A 21,017-nucleotide genomic window follows, 5' to 3' on the forward strand; every position below is an offset into this window, starting at 1 on the left:
CAAGGTTCACTTGTTTATTCTTGATTTAAAGTTTGTTGCTAGTTGTGCTCTGTTTCTTTGAGTTTGCTCTGTTTGATTTGTCTTGTTTTCTTTATTTGAATCAGTTTGTTAGTTAAGATTGTGACAAAAGAACATTTTCCTGTTTAAGAATAGATTAAGCATCTTTGTGTATTCTTAGTGAGTTGATTAATTGATACTGTGGATTGATAATAATTGATACTAAAGTTACTACATCAATTTGGCGCCGTTGCCCATTTGCATTCAATTTAACCATTAGGATTTCAACTTTGCTTGAGCCTATTCATTTCTTTTACATTGGTACTTACTTGGTTTGCATTGGTGTTTTGAATTCTCTTTTGCAAGGTGTATGAACTTGAGAAGTCAAGGTCAAGCCAATCTGTTAGAGCCTGTTGAAGACATTCCCCGTTTGGAAAGAGAGAATCGCCGGTTAGCAAGACAAGCTATGGAATACAATCCTCCTCCTGCTGCTGGTCATAATGGAAATGACCAGCCCAATGATGACAGAGTTCCAAACCATTTACCAAGACAAGCACCTCTCATTGGAGCCTATGATGCACCAAATGTCAATGGACATAGAACTGGTATTAGAGCTCCACCAGTTGAGAACAATCACTTTGAGATCAAGGCCAGTCTTATCAACATGGTGCAAGGATCAAGATTTCATGGTTTGGCAATGGAAGACCCTCTTGATCACTTGGATCAATTTGATAGGTTTTGTGGGACTGTTAAGATCAATGGTATCTCTGAAGATGCCTTCAAGCTGCGCCTCTTCCCATTCTCTCTTGGTGACAAGGCTCACATTTGGGAAAAGAATCTGCCTCACAACACCATTACCACCTGGGATCAATGTAAGAAGGCTTTTCTCTCCAAATTCTTCTCTACTACAAGAACAGCAAGACTAAGGAATGAGATATCAAGCTTTGCTCAGAAGGGAAATGAGAGTTTTTGTGAAGCTTGGGAAAGATTCAAGGGGTACATCTCTCAATGTCCACATCATGGTCTCTCCAAAGAGTCACAGTTGAGTACACTCTATAGAGGAGTTTTGCCTAAGTATAGAATGCTTCTTAATACAGCAAGCAATGGAAACTTCTTGGGCCAAAATGCAGAACAAGGGATGTTGTTGGTTGAGAATCTTGCTCAAAGTGATGGGAACTATGGAGAAGATTATGATAGAACCTCAAGAGATTATTCTGATATGAATGAGCAGCACAGAAAGGAGATCAAAGCATTGAATGACAAGATGGATAAGATGCTTTTGGCCAATCAAAAGCAAGTTCACTTTGTCAATGAATGTGAACTTTATCAAGAAGGCATGGAAGCTTGTGTTGAAGGTCAAGAGGAAGTCAACTATGTAGGTGGCCAAGGGTATAACAAGTTCAATCCTAATTACCGCAACCACCCAAACCTCTCTTACCGCAGCACCAATGTGGAGAACCCACAAGATCAGACTTATCCACCACAAAAACCACCTGGTTTTCCTTCCCAACCCAACTATCAGTCAAAACCTCAAGGAAACTACCAAGCCAAGCCTCAAAATTATTCTCACCCTCAGCAACAAATGAATGCACCACATCCTCAAGGTCAAGTAGATGACACAAATGCTTTACTTAGACAACTCCTAGAAGGACAAGGAAGAGGTGCCATTGAACTTGCTACACAAATGAAAGCCATGCACAACAAGGTTGAGAATGTCTATGGTGAGTTAAATGCTAAGATTGAGAGGTTGCAAACACAGGTCCAGGGACAAACTTCTTCCTCTTCAACAAGACAAATGGGTTCTCTACCAGGAAAATCAGAACCAAACCCAAAGGAGTTTTGCAATGCCATCTTCAAGGAAGAAGTGAACATGGTTACTAGTATGAGTTTAGAAAAATCAAAAATGGATAGCCATGCTGATGAGAATGAAAGGTCCATTGAATAGATCTATTCTCTCCTATATGGTTCTGCTATTGAGAGTTTGGTGGTTGCTAAAGTTGAGAAAACTGAGAAAGGATCAAGGGGTAAGGAGATAGTTTCCAAGGAGGTTGAAAAGAAAGATGAACCAAGTGTTGCTCTTCCTCTTTATAGTCCTCCAATTCCATTTCCACAAAGGGTTCTTATAAAGGCTAAAAAGAAAGTGCTCTCAAGTTTCAGAGCTAATATGAATAGAGTTGGAGCACCTTTGCCTTATGTGGATAGCTTGTCTCAAGTTCCTAGCCATATAGAGTTCATCAAAGCTATTCTAGCAAACATAGAAAAGGTGGAAGAAATCATGGGAATTTTTGATTTACCAAGTGAACAACAACCCAGTCCAAAAACACTTTCCAAGCTTGAAGATCCAGGCAGATTTACTATACCTTGCTCACTTGGTGATTTACAACTTGATGATGCCTTATGTGATTCAGGAGCAAGTGTCAATGTAATGTCACTTGAGATGGTAAAAAGTCTTGGGATCAAAGACATGAAGCAGCCCTCTTCTTCCATCATGTTTGGAGATGCTTCCTCAAATTCACCACTTGGTTTGATTGAGAACTATCCACTGAAGGTTGGGGATTGCACAGTTCAAACAGACTTCATGATAGTTAAGATGAAAGAAACCAACAAGCTCCCTCTCATACTAGGAACTCCCTTTCTCAACACTGTGGGGGCAAGCATTGATTTCCCAAATAAGAGAGTAACTCTTCTTCAAGTGAATCCCAACAAATCATATCCTATCAAACCTTCCTCTACAATGTTTTGTGGAACAATCACTAATGAAGAAGTGGGAACTAAGGAAGAGCAAAGAGACTTGAATGATCAACATCAAGAGCTCAAATTTGATAAAGTGGGGAATAAAGAGACTACAAAGCTTGATGAGGACATTTTGGATGGTGAGTGTTTAGACTCTTTATTTGATGACCTCAAAGGAGATTCTAGAGAAGGGGATTTGGGTCAAGGAAATAAAGTTGTTGACAAGAAGAAGAGGAAGAAGAAACAAAACCAGCTTCCCACCATTGTTTCTTCTCCTATGACTTTGTGTTTGCATCCCTTGGGGCTTGTTGATGGAGCAATAGAGTACAAAGTGAAGAACAAAGGTCCTTCTTCACCTTTTGCAAGTTTCAAAGCCAAGCTAGATCCCAACTGATGTGATCGCAGGACGCGACCTCAGCCAAGAAGACCAAGACACGCCGGACGCGACCGAGACGCCTGACCAAGACGCATCGGACGCGACCAGGGCAACCTCTTCAGACGCGGCCAAGGCTCCAACGATCCTTCCCGGAGCAACCACACGTTCCAAGAGCTCAGCAAAGGCGGCCAAACAGCGGCTTAACCTATTTGTCCGAACCTACGTCCAACACCAGCCACCCCACGAAGACTCCGAAGGCTCAGTCCGCTTAGTCTTCACTCTTACCCAAGAGTGAAGACGGTCAAGTCGTTAAGCGAGGAAGTGTACTCTTTTTCCTCACTCCGGGTTTGTCCCAATGGGTTTACCGGAGAAGGTTTTAACGAGGCATGGAGCTAAACGCAAAACGCCTAAAGGCTAAGTTGCTTCACACGCAAGGCCAAGGCGGTTATCTCTCTTTCCCTCTTATTTTTGGTTTAATTTTGAACTTGAGAATATTCTCTTTTGATCCTATGTTTGTGAACGTTGGAGAGTGTTTGTGGCTAAGCGTGTTAGTCAAAAGGTGGCGATGTGTTCTCTTTGTAAAAGGGACACGTCAAAAGGACGATGTGCGGATCAAGATGAATCCGCGTGTCCTTAAGCTCCTATCTAGACCTAGCTATTTAAACTCTCCTTAAGCCCTTGTTCCTCCTTAGACTTGTATGAAAATAAAACTTTTCCTCAAGAGAGATTCTTGAAACTTGTCTCACTCTTCTCTTTCTTCAATCCGGGATTGAACCTTGAGAAAACCCTAACAAGCCGCGAACTGGGTTCGCCCTTGTTAGAGACCGTATCAAGAGGAGAGCCAAACCTCTTGTGTCATCATTCGATCCATCCGTATTTCCCCTCACTTCGTTTCCATCTGTCCTCTTCCTAAACTCGAGTCCTCTTTCATCAGTTCTCGAGTTCCCCACGAATCACTTCAAATCATCCCCGCTATCGTTTCCCCTCGTAGACGTCCACCCGCTCGTTCCGCATTTGTATTGTCCGATTGAACCGTTCGTGGCTTCTCGACGTATCTCCCGAACGGCTTGTTTGAATTCCTTCAAACTCCGTTTCCCTCATTTGATTCTCTCCTAGATCCAAAGCCCAGAACCTCGGCCGAGAAAAGTTTCACCGACTGAAAGTTGACCGAGAGCTCAAGCCGCGTCCGTACCGCGATCGTACCGTGACCGTGTCCTCGGGTCACATCACCAACTATCATTATGACAAGGATAAGCTTCATGAACTTCTCTCAAGTGTCATTACTATCAACCTTCAATCTCCTTCCACCAATTCAACAGAATCTCAAGGGAGCACTAAAGCTCCTCCTATCACTCCATTCCCTAAGGTTCACAACTAGGGCCAAGGTATGGTCCTAACTTTCCATTATACATATCATTTGGGTCTTGTTTTCTTTATTTTGTTAGTCTTTCTCTTGGACTTTTCTCACACAGGGACTGTTTGAATTAAGTTTGGGGGAGGGACTAACCATCTAACATTGTGTTCTGTTTTGATTTTCATGTTTTGTGTGATGCATTGTTAATAGCTATGTTTTGAGAAAAATAAAAAAAAATTTGAAAATTTTCAAAAACCAAAAACAAATGCATGTAGCTTTGCATATTCATTCTTGTGTTTAGGATTGAGTCTAGAAGCATTTAGTATGCATTTGCATTTGCATTTGGGATAATAATGAAGCTACCTTGTTAGAAGTAGAGTTTTAGGATTGAACCCACAGCCCTCATTTATAGTTCATTGGTGCTTGTTTAATCTTTGGGAAAAAATGAAGAATCTAGGCTTAAAAGCTTTGTGTTACTTGAAAGCATTTTCTTCTAGTGTAAAGCTTGCTTGATCATTGCTGCATCTCTATATTATTTGGACTTTAATTTGATCTTTAAATTATCTTGCATCTGGACTATGAATGCTAGCTCATGGAACTTTCATTTGGGTTAACTATCTCTATTTGCCACTCTATTTTGTTTAACCCATTCTCTTGCCATGCCTTTGAACCCCAAACCTTTTCTTTCAAGCCTTGTATTGATTTGTTGAGTGAGGTCTTTTCTTGATAATACTATAGGTTGTGAAATCTTGACAGTATTGAGAATGACAAAGAACTGGCTCTTGGTTTAGCTAGGTTTGGAATCTTTATAACTAGCTAATAGGACTGGTTTTGAAAGAAATAGGTGGTTAGAATGTTGATTTGGGTTCAAGTTTGGGAACAAGAGAGAATAAGAAGGGAAATAAAGGTTTACTTGGTCAAAAGAAAAGAAAAGTCTCTAAGGTTAAGTTTGGTTATAAGCTCTAAGTCTCAAAGAAAAGGGATAGAAAGTATTGTTATAATCTCCTAGAATCAAAATGAAAAGAGTAAAGGAAAATCAAATGAGATTGGGAGTATAGCAAAGAAAGAATAAGAAAGAAAATGAGCTAATGTTTAAAACAAAGAATAGCCTTAGAGATATTCAAAAAGAATAAGACCATAAGTTACAAAAAGGGGTTTAAGAGATCAAAGTTGAGTTTTTGGGTTTGAATAAAAAAAAAAAAAGAGAAAGAAGGATGAGAAAAAGGGTAGAAAATTTTCTAGGTGGGTAGAACACCAAGAGCTAAGCTTTGTATGCCTAAATTATTCTCAGTCTTAGATAGATTTCATGACTGTCTAGTATTCCTCTTTGTTTGAGAGTTAACCACCCAAAATCACCATTTCCAACCACTTTATAAACAGCCTTTCCCTTAAACCAATTGAGCTTGATTTATTTTCCATTTGCAAGATCACACCAAACACTTTAATGAATGTGAAAGAGATGTTCAATAGGATTGCAAGTCTTTGCCAATAGATAGAAGATGAACTAGAGTGGTGCATTGTGTTAAGCATAGAAAAATATTTGTAAGGACTTTGATTGATCTTAGCACCATTGAATTACATTTAAGGACTATGGTTTGAATCCTTTATCTCATACCATTAGGTTCTGAATCCCATTTCTAAACCTCTCTCCCTTGTTTTCCACTTGGTTTTTGCTAGAGGACTAGCAAAGTATAAGGTTGGGGGAGTTGATATCTTGTGTTTTTATGTGATTTTAAAGCTTAATTATTCATTGTTTTGTGCATATTCATTAGCATTTAGGTTGTTTAGATTGCATTTAGCATCAAATTTGGTATCTCAGGTGGTGGAGTAGAGATGTACAAGAAAAGGGTGCTTTGGAGCTAAATAAGTCAAGAATTAGCAATATAATGGAAGACACACATTTGGATGCGCACAAGATGATTGATGATTCGGAACCAGTCTGCCGTCCCTCAAAGATCGACTCGTATGAAGACCTTTCCTTGAGATTTAGCTCTGGCGTTCTTCAGCAAAGTTATTGTAAATTGAGTAAGCCTTGCAATGGAAGAAATTTCAGGACAATCGAATCTGTGTGTAAGGAGATATACCTATTTTAGTGAGCGTATATACAGCCAGAAGACGTGCATTGAGCGAATGGAGCAGCGGCCAAGGACCAGCGGTCAAGAGCTGGCCGATGGAGCTTATAAGCAGACGAGCGGATGCACCAGCGGCCAAGGACCAGCGGTCAAGAGCTGGCCAATGGAGCTTATAGACAGGCGAGCGGATGCATCCGCGGCCATGCACCAGCGGCCAAACCATGGCCGATGGAGTTCATAAGAGGAAGTGCGGATGCATCAGCGGCCATGCACCAGCGGCCAAACCATGGCCGATGGAGTTCACAAAGAGGCAAACGGATGCACCAGCGGCCAAGACAAGCGGCCAAACCATGGCCGCTGGGGCAATTACCAAACTTGTTTTATTTTTGACCCGGGTTTGACCCAGTTTGTTTTGGGTTGACCTAGTCTCTCTTCTACTTTCCTATAAATACTCTAAACCTATGAAGGAGACTTATCTCTTATCTTATCTATTGTTTTAGCAGCCACTTAGGGTTCTTAAGCTTGTTTACTCTTGGTTTATTGAATCCTTGGTTGATTTCCCAGTTTTTAATAGCAATTTCTCGTTCAAATCTCCTATTCTACAATTTTAGTTATGATTTCACGAAGACAAAACTCTTTCCTTTGTGTGATCATAACCATGAGTGAGTAGATCTTTTAGGAATTTTGGGCTTGGTAGATTAGGGAGATAGATGGTTGATCTTTGTTGTCTAGGGCTTTATTTATGCATTTTCTATCTTGATTAGTGATAATAATGCTAGATAGCTTGAATCTAGACTTTAGGATTTCCATGTCCACAAGGTGTTTGATGAAATTCCTGAACCAAACTTTTCAAGAGCTTTGCTTACCTAGCCAATGGAAATTGATGATTAGGGTGCTTAGTGGTATTTAGACTTGATATTAATGCATGCTTGTCTTGTGATTACCTTTGGAAATTGTTGATTATCACTTGATTAGCATAGAATCTCTATCATGGAAATGGATTGATTTGCATAAGTGATGTTCATATATTTTACCATGTTTTCCTTTAATATATTCACATCTCTTGCATCTTTTGCTAGCCATTTTCACCATTAATGCATAGCTTTAGGACTAATCATGCATAAGAGTTTAGTTGCATTGCATTTGCATCTTTTCATGCATAATCAGGTGATTTTGGAGCTTAAGGAGCATGGAAGCAATGCTGAGGAGAAGTGAAGCAATCATGAAGGAAAAGCAAGAGAGTTAAGGCTGAAGAACCAAGGTCCAGAGTCCAACTCGACCGCACACTCGACCAGACACTCGACCGTGTGCTGAGGAGGACTCGACCGAGTGGAGGATGCACGAGAGAAGCCAGCTCGACCTGCCACTCGACCGAGCACAGGTCGAGTTGACCGAGCCGTTGACTATTTTGTCTTTTAGTATTTTTAGGGCTTCCACTCCCTCTCCTATATAAAGCCTTGTACCTGCAGCCACCCAAAAGGGTCCAGCTTTTTAGATATTCTCTAAACCTAGTTTTTACCCTTTTGGGAATTATTCCTTTTGCACTTTTATTTTTCTTAGATCTTGTACTTGTTTTTAAGGAGAAAAGACTAAATTCTTCAATATTGTTGGTTTCATAACTTTCTTAATATTGAGAATTCGAGTTTGATTCTTTCTCCAATATTGTAGATCTTTGTTTCATCTTTCTAATGATGCAAGTTTCGTATTTTTCTGGGTTTTTGACTTTGTTCATCATGTGTTCTTGTGAGTAGTTCTCTAGGATCTTGAGGATGGGTTAGGCTGGATTGATCTTGTGGTTTGTTTGATTTGGTCAAGCTTGATTGTTGTAGATCTCTTCTAGGCTAGATGTTCTTAATGCTGATCCTATATCTGAGAAGGTAGGGTTTGATTTCAAGCATCTTAGCATCACACCAATGTTTAAGGAGGATAGATAAGGCTAGATCTAGAGATTACCATTAGGCTTGCTAAGAGATTAGAGGTCTTGTTTGGTTTGAGATGTATTGCTTAATGCCTGCTTGTGTAGATTCTTTACTTTGTGAGAACAAGTCTAGAGATGCATAGGTTTGATTGTTTCTTGCCATGAGAGGGGATGAAACTTGTCTTAGAATAATATGTCTAGAGATTAGCTCAAAGTTTGCTTGAGATTTGTTGACCAAGTTAGATAACCACAATTATTAGTTCAGCCCATGAATCCCTCCTCAGGACCTTCTTTGTTTATTGATTTTTAAGTCTTAATCTTGTTGCTTGCTTGTTGTTTGATTCGTTTTTGCATTGCTCTGTTTTTATTGTGTTGCTTTGTTTTTGCGTTTAGTCCAGCTCGACCCTGCACTCAATCTACACTCGATCGAGTGCTTGCTCGAGTTCTTCCCCAGAACTTTGGTTTATGATTTGTAGTCGTTTTGTTTTATCTCTAGTCTCATTCTATTTGCATTTCTGTTGCATTTACTTATTGTCCTGTTCATTATTGTCTCGCATTAGTTCATTATTGTAGTTTCTATTTCTGTTCTAGCTTCATATTAGTCATAATCATTCTGTTCCATTTACATTTAGCATCTAGTTCTTGTAGTTTTACTTTCTTCACTTTGCATTTTCATCATAGGATTGTTAGTGACAAACAACCTTTACATTTGGCTTGACTTAGTCTCATATGCATGTCTTAATTGTTCACAAACACTCAGATAGGATTGACACCTCTTATACTGCAACTGCATAAGGGGAATTGAAACACCTTACCATCCATTCATTCATATCTCACCATTGCATACATTCATCATCCATTACCCAAAAAAAACCTTGTTTCAATTTGGCGATGTTGCCCATTTAAGTGTGTTTTTGTGACATTTAGGATCCATATTAGTCTAAGATTAAGTTCGTTTATACACTTGTGAAGTTGCTGGATTCGAATCTTCTGTTGCTGGGTTGTCTTGAGTTTCAGGTACCCACTCGACCAACCACTCGACCACCACTCGACAGAGCAGTGATCGAGCACCAGATCGAGTCAGAAGCCGTCTCTATTTGGACACCACTTCCCAGTCGCCTTGACCGCCTACACGAGCCTGAGCTCAACTGTGAACCTGTTCGAGTCTGTGCTCGTGTCTGTTGATGCACACAAGGTCTAAGGGGAAAGACAATCTACAAAAGCCTCTTGACAACATCCATAGGCTGTCAAAAGGTTTGGGAAATCGGAGAAGGAGAGTAGTTCAACAACAGCAAGAGGTTCCAATCATAATGGAGCAGCAAGATCCAGTTCCAAGACCAAGGAACATTGGTGCTGGAGATGCACCCAACACACACAACCAAAGAGCTGGTATTGTGCCTCCCACAGTGCCAAACAACAACTTTGAGATCAAGAGTGGATTGATCTCCATGATTCAAGCCAACAAGTTCCATGTGTTGCCAATGGAGGATCCACTAGATCACCTTGATGAGTTTGACAGAATCTGTGGTCTTACCAAGATTAATGGAGTGAGTGAAGATGGATTCAAGGTTAGGCTCTTCCCTGTGTGATCGAGCACCCGATCGAGCAGCGTCTCAGGAAAAAACTAAGCCAGTTACTTCCAAAGAAAAAGATGTCCGGTTCATTCCTCCTCCTTACAAGCCTCCACTACCTTTCCCAGGAAGATTTAAGAAGCAGATGGTTGAGAAATACAAGGCATTGTTTGACAAACAAGTAAGAGAGATTGAGCTTAGAATGCCTCTAATAGATGCCTTTGTGATGATTCCTCCTTACCAGAAATTCTTGAAAGATGCTGTGATGGAAAGGATCAAAGAAGTTCAGGGGATGGTGATTCTTAGCCAAGAATGCAGTGCTATCATCACAAAGCAAGTGAATCCTCAAAAGCTAAGAGATCCTGGTTCCTTTACTCTACCTTGCTCTATAGGCCCTTTAACCTTCAACAGATGCCTATGTGATTTGGGAGCCTCAGTAAGCCTAATGCCTCTATCAGTTGCTAAGCGCCTAGGGTATACAAGGAACAAGCCATGCAATATATCCTTGATCTTAGCTGATAGATCAATAAGACTACCACATGGTGTTTTGGAGGATCTACCAGTTAGAGTTGGAGCAGTAGAAGTCCCAACAGACTTTGTAGTCTTGGAAATGGATGAAGAACCAAAAGACCCTTTGATATTAGGGAGACCTTTCCTAGCTACAGCAGGAGCAATAATTGATGTGAGACAAGGGAAGATTGATCTTAACTTGGGAGAGGACCTCAAAATGACATTTCAAATTGTAGAAGCTATGAAGAAACCAACCATTGGAGGGCAAGTCTTTTGGACTGAAGAGATGGAAAAATTATCAGGAGGATTGATGGAAGAACTAGCTGAACAATATCACCTTAGAACTGCTTTAACCAAAAGTGGGGAGGAAGGATTCATTCATAAGGAAACCAAGGCCTATGAAGAGATATTGGACTCCTGTCGAGAATCAGATCATCCAGAGGTTTTTGAGGGATTACCTGCACAAAGAGAGGAAGTCTGGTCAATTCAAATAGCAACTTTAGATAGCTCGACCGTCAGCTCGAGCACGCACTCGACCGAGCACCAAAGCCACTCGACCGAGTGCAACGCCGAGTCCTACACAGATGATTGGTCTGAACTAAAGGCACCAAAAGTAGAGCTCAAACCTCTCCCATCTGGGCTAAGGTACGTTTTTCTAGGTGAGAACTCTACTTATCCTGTTATAGTAAATGCTAAATTGAGTAAGAAAGAACTTGATTTGCTAGTTGTTGAGATAAGGAAGTATAGGAGAGCCATTGGTTATACTTTGGATGACATTCAAGGCCTTTCACCTAGTCTTTGCATGCATAGAATCCATCTTGAAAATGAATCTTACTCCAGCATTGAACCCCAAAGAAGGTTAAACCCCAACCTAAAAGAAGTAGTTAAGAAAGAGATCCTTAAGCTGCTTGATTATGGTGTAATCTATCCTATCTCTGATAGTACTTGGGTTTCACCAGTTCATTGTGTCCCAAAAAAAGGAGGGATCACTGTAGTAAAGAATGATCATGATGAATTAATTCCAACTAGGACCATTACAGGACATAGAATGTGCATTGATTATAGAAAGCTTAATTCAGCAACTAGGAAAGATCATTTCCCTCTTCCTTTCATTGATCAAATGTTGGAAAGACTAGCTAATTACACTCACTACTGTTTCTTGGATGGATATTCTAGATTTTTCCAAATTCCTATTCATCCTAATGATCAAGAGAAGACAACATTCACATGCCCATATGGTACTTTTGCCTATAGAAGAATGCCATTTGGATTATGTAATGCTCCAGCAACTTTTCAAAGATGCATGATGTCTATCTTCTGTGATCTCATTGAGGATGTTGTTGAAGTGTTTATGGATGACTTCTCTGTCTATGGAGACTCCTTTTCTTCTTGTCTTGATGATTTGTGCAGGGTTTTAAAGAGATGTGAAGAGACAAACCTAGTCTTGAAATGGGAAAAGTGTCACTTCATGGTTGAAGAAGGGATAGTTCTTGGTCATAAGATTTCAGAGAAAGGGATTGAGGTTGATAAGGCAAAGATTGAAGTCATGGTTCAACTTCAACCACCAAAAACAGTCAAGGACATAAGAAGCTTTCTTGGTCATGATGGGTTTTATAGAAGATTCATCAAGGATTTTTCAAAGATAGCTAGGCCATTGACAAGGTTGCTTTGCAAGGAAACTGAGTTCAACTTTGATGAAGATTGCTTGAAGGCTTTCAAGGAGATCAAGGCTGCTTTGATTTCAGCTCCAATAGTCCAAGCTCGTAACTGGGATCTTCCATTTGAGATTATGTGTGATGCTTCAGACTTTGCAGTAGGAGCAGTCCTATGACAGAAAAAAGACAAGAGGTTGCACGTGATTCATTATGCAAGTAGAACCTTGGATGAAACTCAAGGAAGATATTCAACAACAGAGAAAGAGCTCCTAGCAGTTGTGTTTGCCTTTGAAAAATTCAGAAGCTACTTAGTAGGGTCCAAGGTAATTGTGTATACTGATCATGCTGCTTTGAGGCACATCTACTCAAAGAAGGATATAAAACCAAGGTTGTTGAGATGGATTTTGCTTCTTCAAGAGTTTGACATGGAAATAGTTGATAAAAAGGGGATGGAGAATGGAGTAGCTGATCACTTGTCCAGGATGAGGATAGAAGAGGAGATTCCAATTGATGATTCAATGCCTGAGGAGAAACTGATGCTGATTGGGACAACACGGCTCACAACTCGACCAACCACTCGAACAGGCACTCGGCCGAGTCTGTTTGGGTGCCCGATCGAGCAGGACGAGATGGATTAGTGGATGGCACTAGAGAGTGAGGATCTACCTTGGTATGCTGATATTGTCTATTACAAGGTGTGTGAGGAAATCCCAGTAGACATGGACCCCTATAGGAAGAAAAAGCTCCTCAAAGAGATCAATGGATACTATTGGGATGAACCTTACTTATACAAGAAGGGATCAGATGGATTGTTTAGAAGGTGCATAGCAGAGAATGAAGTTGAAGGATTGTTAGGACATTGCCATGACTCTGCTTATGGAGGACATTTTGCAACTTTCAAGACAGCCCAGAAAGTCTTGCAAGTTGGCCTATGGTGGCCTACATTATTCAAGGACACTCATAAGTTCATCACAAAGTGTGATGCTTGCCAAAGAATGGGGAATGTCACAAGAAGGAATGAGATGCCTCAAAATCCAATCCTTGAAGTTGAGATATTTGATGTGTGGGGAATTGATTTCATGTGACCTTTTAATCCCCCTTCAAATGAGAATGTCTACATCTTAGTGGCAGGGGACTATGTCTCCAAATGGGTGGAAGCCATTGCTAGCCCCACTAATGATCACAAGGTGGTTCTTAAACTTTTCAAGACCATAATCTTCCCAAGGTATGGAATCCCAAGGGTTGTGATAAGTGATGGAGGAACACACTTCATCAATAAGATCTTTGAAGGTGTCTACAGCCTATCACCCTCAGACAAGTGGGCAAGTTGAGGTGTCAAACAAACAGATCAAGGCCATTCTATCAAGAATAGTAGGAGCAACAAGGAAAGACTGGTCTAGTAAACTTGATGAAACACTTTGGGCTTATAGAACAGCTTTTAAAACTCCTATAGGAAGAACCCCATTCCAGCTTGTGTATGGAAAGTTTTGTCACCTTCCAGTTGAAGTTGAGTACAAGGCTCTATGGGCAATCAAACTTCTGAACTTGGATCTTGAAACAGCACAAGCTAAAAGAAGCCTTGATTTGCATGAACTTGAGGAGATTAGATTGGAAGCTTATGAAAACTCCAAAATCTACAAGGAGAGGACTAAGGCCTTCCATGATAAGAAGATTCTCATAAAGGACCTTAAGCCTGGAGATCAAGCCTTGCTTTACAATTCAAGACTCAAGTTATTCCCTGTGAAGTTGAAAATTAGATAGGGAGGTCCTTTTGAAATAAAAGAGATTTTATCATATGGAGCTGTCACACTTCTCAACAAAGATGGTAGTGAGTTTACAGTCAATGGTCAGAGAGTTAAGTATTTGGGAGAGAAAGACACACATGAGAAGTGCACAATGCTTCTCAAGGATGCCCCTCAAGCTTGAAGACCTATAGAAGTCAAGCTTAGTGACTCTAAACAAGCTCACTACGGAGGAAGTCCCTAAGGTATCCCTGTATATATTGCTTAGGAATTTGGTATTTTGACTTTTGTTTTAATGTTTTCATGATCAGGGAAGCAAGGGAGTCTGAATAGAAGAGGAAGGGACAGTTAATAGAGACACGCGGTCCAGCTCGACCCCCCCACTCGAGCACGCACTCGACCGAGTGCCGGTCGATCGCCGTCGTCGAGCTGCCCCAATCTCCATCTCCAAGTGATCAACAAGACCCCAACTACACCTTTGACAGCATGCAAGAGGATGTGGACAACTTCTTCTCCAATCCTTGAGGTACCACTATCACCTTCACTTGTAAATATCATTGCATTTCATATTTTGTTTAGTTTCTTTTACTCTTCAATCCTCAATCAAATTTCTTTCACACAGAGGACTGTGTAATTTAAGTTTGGGTGAGGGTTTGAGATAGCATTTGACATTGTGTTTTGTGTTCTTATTTCAAATTTTTAGCATCCTCATATTAGTTTTTGCATAGCATCTAAGGCATAGAAAAACCCTAAAAATTTGAAAATTTTTTGCAAAAATCTTTATAAAAAAAGAGTGTTCATGTAGTTTGCATTGCATATTAGGATCTTGTTTAGCATGTTTCATGTAGAATTGTATAATATTTGCATTAGGGATCTATGATGAGTATTTCCTTGTTAGCTTGCTTATTCACTAGACTAGGATCAATGCCCAAGTTAATAGTACTTTGATGCTAGTTGAGTAGTTAGAAGCATAAGATTGAACCAAGCCTTGAATTCCTGCATTGTATTTGGTCTAAATTGAAGCATGTTGTGATTTGACACTATTTCCTATTTATAAGAACCTAATATTGAATCTCAATTATCAATGTGTGCATTGCTTTAAACTCATGGATACCATATACATATTTGGATCATCTTTCTCCTTTTTACCACTCTTGTTGATCCAAGTAGCTGATTAAACCATTGAAATCAGTTTCCCTACCCCTTAACCAACCCTTCTTTCAAGCCATGTTTATTCTTGTGTGTGTGAGGCCTACTTTTTGGGATTGAGCTTGGTAGAAAGTGTTAGGTTTGAACTGCCAAGAGTAAAACCTTGTGTAGTTCTAGTTTGCATTTTTCAAACTAGATAGGACTAGGTGGTTCACTTGTTGGGTTTGGGACTTGGCTGTTTTGAAAGAAACAAAAAAAGAGAAAAAGAGAAAGAAAAAGGATAGAGTCTTTAAGAGGAGAATGAGTTTAAGCAAAGTCTAGTGAAAGGATGGGAAGTAAAAATTGTTGAAGATGGTTCTAGTTAAAGAAAAGAAAAGAAAGAAAAGAAAAGTTTAGCAAAAAGCTTGTATGCCTTATGAATCAGAAGAAAAGAGAACCATAGCAAATAAGTAAGAATCCCCCATCCCACTAGAAAGATCAAATAAGAAACCTCTCCTAAGACTTGAAAACCAAAAGAGAAAAGAGTGAAAGAGAAAAGAAGAAGTTAAAGGGTAGCACTAAGATCATTTGGGTTTAGATTGATAGGATAAACACTTTGGGTACCTTTGGGTAGAAAAGGTTTTGTTCTTGTATGTGTCTAAGTGTTCTTACCTTTAGCATTCTTCTAAAGCTCAATCCATTTTATGAGAGAACCTTGATAATGACAAGCCCCACTCTAAAAAGAGACCATCATTGTGTCAAAACCCTTACCTCCAAGCCAAATGAGTTTAAGCATTGCATAGAATTGATTCATGTTCTATATTAATGAATGTTAAAGGAAATGGTTGATTTGAATGCATGTGGATATCCTAGGCTCAAATCAGTAAAGGTTGTGATATGCTTGTCTAAAGTCTTTAAGTACAGCTCATTCAACTTGCATCATAGTACTAGTAACTTGGACATTGATTCTAGATGGTCTATTTGCAAGCTTTAGGAGCTGAGATCTCACTTTCAAACCTCACTTACCTTCTTATGTCTTGTTTATTTGCTTGAGGGCAAGCAAAGACTAAGTTTGGGGGTGTTGATGTTCATATATTTTACCATGTTTTCCCTTAATATATTCACATCTTTTGCATCTTTTGCTAGCCATTTTCACCATTATTGCATAGCTTTAGGACTAATCATGCATTAGAGTTTAGTTGCATTGCATTTGCATCTTTTCATGCATAATCAGGTGATTTTGGAGCTTAAGGAGCATGGAAGCAATGCTGAGGAGAAGTGAAGCAATCATGAAGGGAAAGCAAGAGAGTTAAGGCAGAAGAACCAAGGTCCAGAGTCCAACTAGACTGAAAACTCGACCAGACACTCGATCGTGTGCTGAGGAGGACTCGACCGAGTGGAGGATGCACGAGAGAAGCCAGCTCGACCTGCCACTCGACCGAGCACAGGTCGAGTTGACCGAGCCGTTGACTATTTTGTCTTTTAGTATTTTTAGGGCTTCCACTCCCTCTCCTATATAAAGCCTTGTACCTGCAGCCACCAAAAAGGGTCCAGCTTTTTAGATATTCTCTAAACCTAGTTTTTACCCTTTTGGGAATTATTCCTTTTGCACTTTTATTTTTCTTAGATCTTGTACTTGTTTTTAAGGAGAAAAGACTAATTTCTTCAATATTGTTGGTTTCATAACTTTCTTAATATTGAGAATTCGAGTTTGATTCTTTCTCCAATATTGTAGATCTTTGTTTCATCTTTCTAATGATGCAAGTTTCGTATTTTTCTGGGTTTTTGACTTTGTTCATCATGTGTTCTTGTGAGTAGTTCTCTAGGATCTTGAGGATGGGTTAGGCTGGATTGATCTTGTGGTTTGTTTGATTTGGTCAAGCTTGATTGTTGTAGATCTCTTCTAGGCTAGATGTTCTTAATGCTGATCCTATATCTGAGAAGGTAGGGTTTGATTTCAAGCATCTTAACATCACACCAATGTTTAAGGAGCATAGATAAGGCTAGATCTAGAGCTTACCATTAGGCTTGCTAAGAGATTAGAGGTCTTGTTTGGTTTGAGATGTATTGCTTAATGTCTGCTTGTGTAGATTCTTTACTTTGTGAGAACAAGTCTAGAGAGGCATAGGTTTGATTGTTTCTTGCCATGAGAGTGGATGAAACTTGTCTTAGAATAATATGTCTAGAGATTAGCTCAAAGTTTGCTTGAGATTTGTTGACCAAGTTAGATAACCACAATGATTAGTTCAGCCCATGAATCCCTCCTCAGGACCTTCTTTGTTTATTGATTTTTAATTCTTAATCATGTTGCTTGCTTGTTGTTTGATTCATTTTTGCATTGCTCTGTTTTTATTGTGTTGCTCTGTTTTTGCGTTTAGTCCAGCTCGACCCTGCACTCGATCTACACTCGATCGAGTGGTTGCTCGAGTTCTTCCCCAGAACTTAGGTTTATGATTTGTAGTTGTCCTGTTTTATCTCTAGTCTCATTCTATTTACATTTCTGTTGCATTTACTTATTGTCTTGTTCATTATTGTCTTGCATTAGTTCATTATTGTAGTTTCTATTTATGTTCTAGCTTCATATTAGTCATAATAATTCTGTTCCATTTACATTTAGCATCTAGTTCTTGTAGTTTTACTTTCTACACTTTGCATTTTCATCATAGGATTGTTAGTGACAAACAACCTTTACATTTGGCTTGACTTAGTCTCATATGCATGTCTTAATTGTTCATAAACACTCAGATAGGATTGACACCTCTTATACTGCAACTGCATAAGGGGAATTGAAACACCTTACCATCCATTCATTCATATCTCACCATTGCATACATTCATCATCCATTAGCCACCAAAAAAACCTTGTTTCAATAAGTGTTCTTAGCCATAGGATTGTTCTTGATTGTTGCTTAGACATCTAGGATTGATTAGCTATCTCCCATGTCAATTACCTTGCCCAAGGTTCACTTTTTTATTCTTGATTTAAAGTTTGTTGCTAGTTGTGCTCTGTTTCTTTGAGTTTGCTCTGTTTGATTTGTCTTGTTTTCTTTATTTGAATCAGTTTGTTAGTTAAGATTGTGACAAAAGAACATTTTCCTGTTTAAGAATAGATTAAGCATCTTTGTGTATTCTTAGTGAGTTGATTAATGCAAACTGTGGATTGATAATAATTGATACTAAAATTACTACATCACTCGACCATGCACTCGACCGAGCACATGGTCGAGCACTTGAAGCCGACTTTCTGTTTTGTCCTCTAGCTAACTAGGACTTCTCTCTCTATTTACTATATATATATGTGTACTGGCACTTGTAGCCGCCAGTGAGACCCTAGAGACATGTCATAACCTAGTTTTTGCCATTTTTAGCTGCTTTTACTTTATTGCATCATCTCTTATCTTTTCTAGGATTTTTGCACTTTGTAATCTTCATAACTTTGAATCTATTGAGTATTTGCTTTCACTTCTTTGTATTAAATTGTTCATCTCTCTCTTATCTATCTGATCATGCTTGTTTTATCTTTTTCTGGGTTTGTGTTTTTCGTCATGATTTTTAGATCTAATTAGTGGCTTAGGACCTTAGAGATGGGATAGGTTGGTAAAGAGTTGTGTTTATCTAGATTGTTTAAGCTTGATTGTTTATAGATCCCTTCTGGGTTAGCTGTTCTCTATGCTATTCTTATACTGAGAGGGTAAGGATAGATCTTAAGCTTCTTAGCATCATACCAATGTCTAAGTTGTTAGATAAGGCCAATACTAGAGATTATCATGAAGCATGCTAAGAGATTAGATGTTTAAGGTTATTTTTGACATTAATGATCTAGAGTTTATTGCCTGTTTAGTATGGTTTCACCAATGAGAGTTGGGTTAGGATGTTATTAAACTTGATTGTTATTATCATGAGAATGTATTAGCAAGTATTAGGAGATCATTGTATAGGGATAGCTTTTCTGAAGTTTGTTAAACAATCTGGGTAAGCTTAGCTTGATACCAACCAATTAACCCCATCTCTAGGACTAATTTGCTCCTTTTTTATTACTGCTTTCTTTGTTAAATCGTTTTTCGTCGTTTATTTTGCATCTCTATTCTTTATTTTGCTTCTGTTCTTTTGTTATGCATCACTCGACCAAGTGCTCGACCACCTACTCGACCATGCACTCGACCGAGTGCTAGGTTGAGCTACAGTTTATTTTTATGTTTATGCATTAATCTGTTCTTGTTTTCTTCTGCTTATTAGTCAATTATGCTTAGTATTGTTTATTACACTTGTTTAGTAGTTTAATTTCTGCTTAGTACTTCTTTAAGTTGTCTTGATTATTGCATTTTCATTTATGCTTCATTAGGTTGTTAGAAACAAATCAACTTGATATTTGGCTTAACTTGAATGCATTGATCACATCTTGACTGCTTGCATAATCACCCTTTATGGATTGACATCCTTTATGCTACAACATCATAAGGGTATTGAAACACCTTGCATCCCATTCATCATCATCTCTGCTTATGTCTCTGTTTGCATGTTCTCATACATTCATTGCATAAGTATACCTTACAAAATTTCTTGTTTCATTGATCTTGATTTTAAAATCTGCTTCTAGTTGTGTCTTGTTACTTTGAGTTTGCATTGTTTGAATTGTCTAGTTTTCTTTCTTTGAATCAGTTTGTTAGTTAAGATTGTCACGAAAGAACATTTTCCTGTTTAAGTTTAGATTAAGCATCTTTGTGCATTCTTAGTGAGTTGATTAATGAAAATTGTGGATTGATAATTTAATTGAAGTAAAAGTACTACATCATCCAGCGAGCTAACCTTCGGGGTCTCGTGGCAAGGACAATCGGTGTCTAGTGAGAGACTAGTTCGATCTATTGCATGACGATGCAAAATGTGAGGTGATCCGGTTGGTAGCCTTTGTGGTTTCAACGGTGTGGAATGGGGAGATGGGACAGAAGGTCATTGGGCCCTAGGTTGCGTGTGTGTGATGAAGTATAGTGTGTGCATGCATATGTAACATCACTAGTACTTTCATTCCCTTTGAGTTTTGGGAGTTGTGTTGTGATGGCCTATGGTGGTTAAATGTCTAGAAATGTCATAATCTTGGTCATTTCTATTCTTGCTTGATTGAGTTTTGTTTGCTTGCTTGCTTGCTAGTCGCTTCTGCATTGTGTGATTCTGATTGTTGTTTGGGGGTAGTGGTTGTTGGGGATAGTCAGATAAGAGGACTGCATGTTAGAAAGTCACCCAACTCATTGAGTAATCATAGATTACTCACTCCTCTATAATACTGTTTTTCTTGCAGGGAAAAGTAAGTGGGTAGAGTTTGGCAACTAGGAAACCAGATAGGATGTTTTATGTTTTGTGATTGCTTAAATAAAAATCCTTGTTTCCTTTGACATGCATTTCTTCAAAAATGGATCCGACTGTTTTACTTATGTATTTTCGTTTTTAAATGTAAACATTATACTTAAGTAAATCGAGACATTTTCATATATATACTCGGACAAGGGGAAAATTACATGGCCTAGTCTGGGTCAGCACAACACCACACATGTGCCAAGGGTTGAAAATCCTGAGGTGCGTGCGTAGTGGGTACGCGGCTGCCGGCGGACTGGTCGAAGAACCTAATTCGTTGGTAGAACCTCGGCCGGATCGCGGGCTGTCCTCATCTATGACGACCTCCGGGCCGGTCCGCGGTTTGTCTGGCCGTAGGGACGGTTCGGGGGCGTTACATGGATGATGGATGGATGATGGTGTCTTCGAATGAAGGCCACGCCCTCTATTTATAGGATCCTGGCCGAAGTCTAGGCACCAAAAGGCACATGTCCGTCAAGACCCTTCGATCATGCACGTTTAGACGTGCCTGTTCGGTCTTGCCTGTTTGGCCATGCCCGTTCGGTCACCGCATCCCATGACCGCCCACGAGCTCCCACACATCGTCCACCGCCGAACAGCTGGGTGAGCTTGGTC

The 21,017-nt window shown here is 39.5% G+C and overlaps 2 protein-coding genes and 1 non-coding gene across 3 annotated transcripts; 2 read left to right on the plus strand and 1 right to left on the minus strand.

Annotated features, from left to right (window-relative positions):
• Positions 1 to 367: 367 nt before the first annotated feature.
• LOC147933173 (uncharacterized) lies at positions 368 to 1,942 on the plus strand. The gene has a single exon (XM_087477549.1). It carries the CDS (start codon positions 368 to 370, stop codon positions 1,940 to 1,942), a length of 1,575 nt encoding a protein of 524 aa, XP_087333675.1.
• Positions 917 to 1,023, minus strand: LOC147933174 (small nucleolar RNA R71). The gene has a single exon (XR_015576710.1). It is a non-coding gene; the product is annotated as a small nucleolar RNA R71 (small nucleolar RNA).
• A 10,885-nt stretch (positions 1,943 to 12,827) lies between the features above and the next one.
• Positions 12,828 to 13,947, plus strand: LOC147933175 (uncharacterized). Its single transcript, XM_087477323.1, has 3 exons — positions 12,828 to 13,164; positions 13,312 to 13,504; positions 13,617 to 13,947. Exons 1-3 carry the CDS (start codon positions 12,828 to 12,830, stop codon positions 13,945 to 13,947), a joined length of 861 nt encoding a protein of 286 aa, XP_087333449.1.
• Positions 13,948 to 21,017: the final 7,070 nt, after the last annotated feature.

The sequence above is a fragment of the Camelina sativa genome, chromosome 12, assembly GCF_030686135.1.
Source record: "Camelina sativa cultivar CO46 ecotype springtype chromosome 12, ASM3068613v1".
Classification (NCBI taxonomy): domain Eukaryota; kingdom Viridiplantae; phylum Streptophyta; class Magnoliopsida; order Brassicales; family Brassicaceae; genus Camelina; species Camelina sativa.